Source organism: Glandiceps talaboti, chromosome 4 (genome assembly GCF_964340395.1).
Source record: "Glandiceps talaboti chromosome 4, keGlaTala1.1, whole genome shotgun sequence".
Taxonomy (NCBI): domain Eukaryota; kingdom Metazoa; phylum Hemichordata; class Enteropneusta; family Spengelidae; genus Glandiceps; species Glandiceps talaboti.
This window is the reverse complement of record NC_135552.1, coordinates 21,426,948-21,435,830: the sequence shown is the minus strand read 5'-3', so window position 1 is coordinate 21,435,830 and position 8,883 is coordinate 21,426,948. Positions and strand designations below refer to the sequence as shown.

At 37.6% G+C, this 8,883-nt stretch overlaps 1 protein-coding gene across 1 annotated transcript in view; it reads left to right on the top strand.

The window, feature by feature from the left end:
• The first annotated feature begins 1,720 nt into the window (after nucleotides 1-1,720).
• The window catches only part of LOC144433641 (integrin alpha-8-like), a 40,372-nt gene continuing 33,209 nt past the window's right edge, over nucleotides 1,721-8,883 (top strand). The window contains exon 1 of the mRNA XM_078121985.1: nucleotides 1,721-2,093. Within this exon, the coding sequence (XP_077978111.1) occupies nucleotides 1,942-2,093 (152 nt within the window). The 5' untranslated portion in view covers nucleotides 1,721-1,941. The remainder of the gene's footprint in view (nucleotides 2,094-8,883) is intronic.

Sequence of the window (8,883 nt, the reverse complement as noted above, 5' to 3'; positions counted from 1 at the left end):
ACCATTACGGAACAACTTTTGGATCCCCTATCGGTCCTGGTTTCTGCGGTTTCGACGACCTGCGATGAACTTCGCTGCCGGAGGTGGATGGACAATCCTTCAAATTAAGGGTGTGGATTGACGATAGAACAGCAATGACTTTCCATGTGTCAGTAAACCATCAATAACAAAATATTTTTCAAATTACAACCTGAAATATTAATAAAAGTGTTTGTGTGAACAACACTGCATGAACCAAAATTGATCGATGTGGTGTGTGACATGCGCGCGCAATGCATGCCTTGCCGACGCACGACAGAAATATTCAAGCTGGACTGTAATTTGTACAGCCTCGCAACGTTACTCAACACTGAACGATATCAAAAGAACAAATATCCACTACATTATACGACTCAATGTGACTTGTCGAGTGTAATGGTTTGGCCGTTTATTTCTTCAACGTCTGTCTCCTGTGATAAATCATCGACATGGACATATAAAGTTTGACACTAAACAGGAATGCGAATGGTTCTCCATTAAGAAAACACATAAACCAAATGTTACTTATCTCTAATCCAGTTTTTACAGAATATTTCAGTCAGCAATCTACTGAGCCAATATCCGATGATACTCGAGCCATGGTATATATGCAATACATTACCATGTCTGGCCCCGTGCTCTCCAACATAGATGGTATCACATATCAAATGTCTGTATTAGCGTTGAAATATATGCATCGAATGACGTGACTGCAATCGGCTAACTCGGTAAACTGTGCCCTTGGGCCAGCGTCCAAATTTATGGATACCCACCGAAAGGCGGGAATATACTTCTAATAAGTACCAGACGATAGTAACGGTATAAATAGACATAGCTGGAGGGTCTGAAAATACATAATATAAATACGGCGTACAACGATTGGCTAGTTCTCTGTATCAACCCACATTTCGTTCCAGGGAGTTCTCGCACCCCCCCCCCTTTTTTTTTAAATTCTTAGCCCCGAGCATTAACCCATAAGAAAAGAGGCGTCAAAAGTCCCCCCCCCCTAATATGCAAATTGACAATACCTTAAAAGCATGACCATTATCCAAACATAAATAATAACGTCTGCAAGGGTCGACCTAAATTGATTCTCCATCCCACTGTCTTATTCATATTATAAAAATTCATCTTATTTATGTATTTGTTGATATATTTCCAATATTCCAATTATTTTAACAGTGCTAAATAACTTGTACAGAACGTATAATCAAATCTTATGTGACATGATATCTATTTCTGTAATTGTTTCACAGACTTTCCTGTTAGAAACTAAAAGTTAATAGAACCCTTTTATGCAAGTTCTTAAAAAAACGGCACAATAGAGGAATCAAATCAATCTATGTCGGATACAGTCTGATAAGACTTTATTCACTAAATATGGAAAAGACCGGACTTTAGTAACGGGTGTGGCTATAAATGGCCATCCGTTAAACCTCAATAGGGCGCGTGATATTGAGGGAATATCAATATTGAAAGTGTATAGGTAGAAGGCACAAGAAATCTAGGGTGATAATTTCATACACAGAGCTTCAGAGAAAACGACTTAAAAGCGCCCGAATATCCAGTCTGCCCAAAGTACGTACCCAGTTTTGAAGTTGTGAGGGGATGGGGTGGGGGTGGGGTTATTATTTCAGACCGATTTTCGGAGAATACACATAGGCGGATTACGTATGTATGTATAACATCCGTATAAAGTTTGCCATAAGAAGCAATTCCGGAACTGGACACATTATGACGTGTAACTGTAGCTGTTAATATTCATGACACGACCGATGTCCTGTCACCTCGAGGACTATATTCTTTCCGATCTTGTCATCCTGTAAACGTATATCTCACGGGAATGTTAAATATACCACAATGCCTCTGTAGTAAGCACAAACTTCTATCGGAATCTCAGTAAGTCAGACACGAAGGACAAACATGGAGGGAACACTTTTCTGGATTTTCGCAATATGTATTGGATTGGTATATTCTTTTAATATTGATCTTGAGGTGCCAGTAGTCCACGCTGGGCCAGATAATAGTATGTTTGGTTTTGCTGTTTCGCTGCATCAACACGGCAGCCAGAACTGGTGAGTAAATATACTTTTTGTGTCCAAATAATCGTTGGTTGTTACATTCTTCTGTAAGTATATAATAACGATAATGAGCAACCAAGTTCACACGCTGAGTTATCACTACACTTAGCTGTCAGCGAACAACATTCTTGAGACGGTTTGTAGCGCTGAAAACTAAGAACATGACACGGCCTTGGTGAGAAGTGCAAGAACCTTACGTACAATGTCTATGGATTACATTAAACCAGTCCCAAGTTGACTAGACTGTAAGGCAGGATTTTATTTGTTGTCATCGACAGAGACAAAACATCATAATTTGGTGTTGAAAAACTACGAATCATGTTCTGTAGATTCTCTCCCAGTGTCTGAAAACAAGAACGATAAACCTATGTGACCTTAAAGTTCACGAGCTGAAAAAAATACCTCGATTCATCACTGGGGCCCAGTCGTTTCTCATACAATTAGTACATGCCATGTGACGTTCTACGACCATGATCCGACATGTTTAACCTCAGTAGTACAGAGTACTTGCCCCGCCAAAAAAAATTCAACAAATTCTTATTTTCCCCAAACTTTTGGGAATCACCATAATTTTTGATAAGCACGTTATTATGATGCATAGCTATAATCCGATGTCTATATTTAACTATTAAACAAAGTGATCATACCATTACAATTGCTATAACTACTCATTTGTCGGTCTATCAACTACAGGGAATTTCTGTAACTTTAATACATTGCCTCCGTCGTGAATTACGAGACATTAGCATAAAATAAAAGCTTTGCCATAACCACTCTACTTCGGGTAGAGACATTTCAAATACCCAGCGGTGATCCTAACACATACATACAAGTTTCGATGTAGATACAAATACGATTCGACGAAACCCGTGTGTGGGCCAGCCATGCAGATGCATGTCTATCATCTGAGATGATGATAAAAAAGTGTTTCGTACACAAACACATTTTACAACGCTATCAACTTATGTAGCAGTTTTGAATGAGTTCTTTGCTATGCGTCTTTTAAAAAACCACCGAGCAGTTATAAATAGTATTAATGAAATAAAAACAGACATTAAAATGTGAATTTCATCTAACATATTTTCTCTCCCTATACTATGCTCCCTGCTAGGTTTGTTATTTTCGACAACTGTCCTCACAGAGTTGCAATAGTCTGTTCCCATGGCAACCTGTAACAAAACCCAATCGTCTGTTTAGGTTTTGGACAGCATGCATGTAACCCATAGTTTCACATCACTGTCAGCGGAGAGCTTGAATATCATATTTAATTTTTCAAAACCTTATTCTCATAATGTGATTGTATACATTTTTGTATGGTGTTGGTTTTCCGGCATGAAACTCACTGCATGCAGTTTGCCTCACAGTTTCTCATTATTTCAAAGGACAGACTAATTGCAAGTTGCCATGATTTCTCTTCGACGGTTGAAAGTGTATGAAAATCAGTGTTTAATACCAATGGATACATGTGTTTGTTTGATTGATTGATTAATTAATTAATTAATTAATTAATTAATTAATTAATTACGTAATTGGTTGGTTGGTTGGCTGGTTGGCTAGTTGGTTGGTTGGTTGGTTGGTTGGTTGGTTGGTTGGTTGGTTGGTTGGTTGGTTGATTAATTGATTGACTTACTGACTGACTGACTGACTGACTGACTGACTGACTGACCGACCGACCGACCGACCGACCGACCGACCGACCGACCGACCGACGGACGGACGGACGGACGGACCGACCGACCGACCGACCGACCGACCGACCGATAGTCGGTCGATCGGTCGGTTGGTCGGTTGGTTGATTTATTGATTGATTGATCCATTGATTGATTGATCCATTGATTGTTGGTCGATTGATTGATTGATTGATTGATCGATCGATCGATTGATAAGTATGTGCCTGTGCAAATGTATATGTAATGGAAAACCAAATTAAGGATGAAGAGATATAAATTGGCGATGATAATACCAGAAATGGGCACAGGGAAGAGAAGAGACACAGGAAACGAGGAACACGATAGCATTAGAGGATGACTTATTGATAGATACTTTACTATCATGTCATAGGATTGGGTGGAGTCATCTTGACTCAACAAATGGTCAAGGGTATTAAGGTCACCGTGGTGGTTGCCTCGTAACTGTTTACTTTCGAATGATATTTATGAGTATCTGTCTTGGACATGAAGTTCCCCTTGCTCGATAACATGACACATCTGGTATATGGTGATACTGTAGAAATGATAGATTTTGGCTCTCGTTGTTATGTGAGTCTGTAATTAAAGGCCTACTAATCCACTATCAAACTTAAGAGAATAATTTTTTTTTTCAGAGATGTAGTTTTTAAGTTTCGCACTGAAATTTACATAATTGCTTTGGATGTTCTCAATTCATGATGGGCAGTGTGTACTATTTCATTTAATAGTCAATAAAGTATATAGTTAACTAATGTACCTCGTCATCCACTAAAGGAACTCCGATCAGTATCCCCATTAAAAGACAATAGTAAGGTCAGTCAATTCATGTTGAAATAATTCTTAGTGACCTTTCAGTGCTGTCATGACCCCAATGAGTCATTTACATAAGTGGAAGGGGCCCCCATCATGTTGGTGAGTTCACATAGCGGCCTTCAAATACCATAAATGTATGCTTTAAATAGAAATCATAAAGGTCGTCGCTAAAACTTTTGTGAATTATAACCTGTACATGGGTTCGGTTGTTTATAGATAAAGGCAAGGTTAGGTGTCGAAGCTTAAACTAAAGATTTAAGACGACTTGAAACTGTCTGTGGAGGAAGAACTATTAAAAGTGAGCTAAACAACTGCGCATGTGCGACACTTGTTCTTAAGGTCAGACATCCAGATGATTATTTTTTCTACGAACTCACTAATTAGGCTAAAATATGTAAATGAACATTTATGAACATGACAAATATAAAAACATCGAAAATTGAAAAAATCAAAACTTGGTAAAACTTACATTTATGTATTATTGGAGATCAAAATCGGCCGTGTTATATTTGATAACACATTCACGCACGTATAGACTTTCATGAAATAAGGTTGATAAAATATTTTTCAGACACCATTCAACAGTTGGATGTATGTCTATATGCACGAGAGAGTAAAGTGAAAAATACATAAATATTTCAAAACCCCGCTTCCTTTTTTTGATAACCATATCCCAAAATTTACTTTTAGCCACAGGAAGAATATTTATGACTAATTGCTTTTTCTTGTTAATTTAATTTTTTTATTTATTTATTCAAGTACTTCTGTTTTTTTCGTTCGTCCCAAAATACGCAACCACATCCGAGTAAGTTACAGGGCTACTCCATTCCTTCCCAAACCACTTCCTTCCGTGATGAAATAAACAACTTTACTTCATTATGAACTTAAATCCTGTATATTTCGACATATAACCCTTGACCTTCACAATATCAAGGGGCCTCGGGGAAAGCCCCCTCCTGATGAACCAAATTGACAAGGCAGATCTTATAACAATTGTTTGATGAACCAATTCCTTGACAGTATAAATACATGAAATAAGACATTAAATTTAAGTGTCTAACGTAGATAATTAAATGGTTACTGGAATGTGTATGCCAAGAAGGTCCAGACTGAGAGCCTACTTGCAAAAATTAACAATGGATTCATTTAACGATCAAATATATCAAATAATCAGTCAGTCAGTCAGTCAGTCAGTCAGTCAGTCAGTCAGTCAGTCAGTCAGGTCAGTCAGTCAGGTCGGTCGGTCGGTTTGTCAATCAATCAATCAATTAATCAGGCAGTCAGTCAGTCAGTCAATCAATCAATCAATCAATCAGTCAATCAACCAATCAACCAATCACTCAATCAATCAATCAATCAATCAGCAGATGTAAATATTGCTTGTTCGAGAGAATAAACATTTCAAATTGAACAGAGAACACCGGTAACCATAGCAACGGTAAATATAAACTACAAACTTTGAGCAAAAGCTAGGAAGTTATATTTTTCATAAAGTATTTAACTACAAAGGTCGTTCACACTTATTAGTTTGCTAAAATACATCTGCACTTTGTTATTACATAATCTAATGAGAAAAGTGTGTCAGTGATGACATCACCTCATATAGCCTTGATCTTTTCATACTGCCTGCTTAGACGCAAATATATTGGTATTTAGACAAAACATATGGTATCATCATACCCAGGACTCTAATTCTGTGCCATTGACCCCCCCCCCCCCCGAAATTCTTCCCTGTACGTATCCCTTTACTTACTGCATACAGCACATTAGTACGGTGTCATTGGATTAGTGGGTGTGGAAAGCTGTCTGGCAAAGCTGTGGAAAAAGTTGGTCCTGAATAAAAAGAATGATAATATTTATTTTGCAATGTAATCCCCATGGTTCCACTGGTAACACTAATTGTCCAAAACCGTGGGATTTTAATAGGCATTGGAGTTTACATATGTAATGGCACAGACATCATATACGCTGTAACTATATAGTTACAGAGTTCGATGAACAGGAGAAGTCTTGATTTCAAGAAAAGTCACGATGGTTTTCTATTTTTTCAATGGAGTTCGTAGCTCCTTTTGTAGCATCCTGTCAACGTTTAATATTGAGTAAAGTAGATTACATATCCATGAATGCGTAGACATGTTGCGGAATTCATAAATTACAAATTGTTTGAAAGGAAGCTGTTATTGTCCAACATCTTTGTATATTGATTGACGATGATTGTCTGTTGGGGGAAATGTACTTTGTACATTACTCAACGACACACACTGTATATGTGTTTCGTATATAGTGTACAGACGAAAACCTTTTTAAAAAGAAAAAGTATACCAGACGGAAATAGGAACATATGTAAACATAGATAAACAAAACAATGGGGCCATTGAAAGTTGAACTACGTGTCCACTTTTCATACTAGTAGATTGTGATTGAAGTTTATTTGCTACATACACTTTTTTAAAAAATATATAATATAGTAACTTTTCAGAATGATGCTCTTTCAGGTTTAAAAGTCATACTTTCTCCGTGAAGTTGTATTACCACTTACCAAGCCCCCCCCCTCCCTGTTAGTGAAAATATCGCCTTTGTCATTAGTTTTATCTCTTAAAATGTGCGAAACAAAATATGAGAACAGAGTTTTGGATGTTAAATCTACTCGACGTATACCACGTCTGACATCATATGTATATAATGGCATGCATTGAGACGTAATATGGAATGAATTGATCCCCAGAAGAAAGTTATTTTTTTTAAATTTAACTTTAATATTTTGGTAGGATTTGAATGATTATTCTACCTCATGCAAGTTTAACATATTTGTCACTGGAGACAAATTTTGAGATTTGCACAGTAAACAGGCTGGTCGATTTCATGACGAGACGTGGTATATGTTATATCAGACAAGCTCAGTCAGAGCTGAACTCAGTGTGAGTTTGAGACGTCTGAAAGTAGGCGTGATAAAAGTGCGAGTATCGGTTATGTGTTATATAGGTCGATTGTTGGTTGGTTGGTTGGTTGGTTGGTTGGTTGGTTGGTCTGACGGTAGATTGTTTACTTTGTTGATGGAAATTTATACAATCGGAAGCACACATGCGAACATTTCGGATGCCTTCAGTATTTACAGGGGGAGGGCCGGGGAACTTAGGGAGGAGGTCACTCTTTGCAAATCGGCTCTAAGGGCGGGGGGGGGGTCACATTTTACTTTGACTTATTGTATGTAGTTTCTAACATTATTTTGGAGTTTTTGCAATCCCATTGCTACCACTCTGCCGGCATAAAAAGGAACTTTAGAAAATGCGATTAGGGGAGGGTCACAATTGATTATCATTTGTACTTTTTAATGAGTTCTTTCCAAAGTCTTGAATTCACGGTAACTTGGTGGGATTCCTTTACACACCATGATGTCCACTTGTTCTGGGACAATTTTCCGTTGGCCATCAAGCTCGTTCTAATCAAACTAGACTGTAGCCACTAATCCACGGTGTGATCAGGAAGCGTAACTACCGTATACCGTACGTCTATAACCCAGCTATTATGATGTCACTACACGACTCGTCAATTGAACAGTAAATATAAGGATGAATGGAATGAACTTTAGAATAATAAGGGGGTCACTGACCTTGAAGATTGTGTAAATACAATGGATTGTAAAGAACAGTGTCGTATATAGTTCGGAGAAAAGAAGAACATGGCTTTTTTTTAGGGAGGATGCGTATCGGCCGCTGCTTTTTTAGTAAATCATCTGAAAGTTGGACTTCCGGAATTATCGTTATCCTAGAACACATGTTGGTCGAAAAAGTGTAAAACCATAGACAGTGCACTGTCCATACCAATGAACAAATAACAGATATTGCTTATCATAACATTGAATGACATCAACGAAGTAAGACAATAAGTCCAAGTGTGAATCTTAGACTTGTTGTCAGGGTCGTTTCCCTTTGGCCTTCATCAAGCTATTTTACTCTTCAGCCACAAATTACGATTTTGACACAGCTTATTGCCTCGTTTACGACTCGGTACAACCTCAGTGTAGGTGAAAGATCATACATAAATATTGATGTGCTATTTCTTGCTATAGCATTTTCTTTATATGACTTAACAGTAACGTTGATTTGAAGGGTTTTCTCATTCTAACAGATGTCACACACTGTAATAAAACATCACTTTCCTCGATCAAGCAAGCAAACAAACAAACAAACAAACAAACAAACAAACACCGTACGTACGTACATACACACACACATACATACATACATACATACATACATACATACATACATACATACATACAT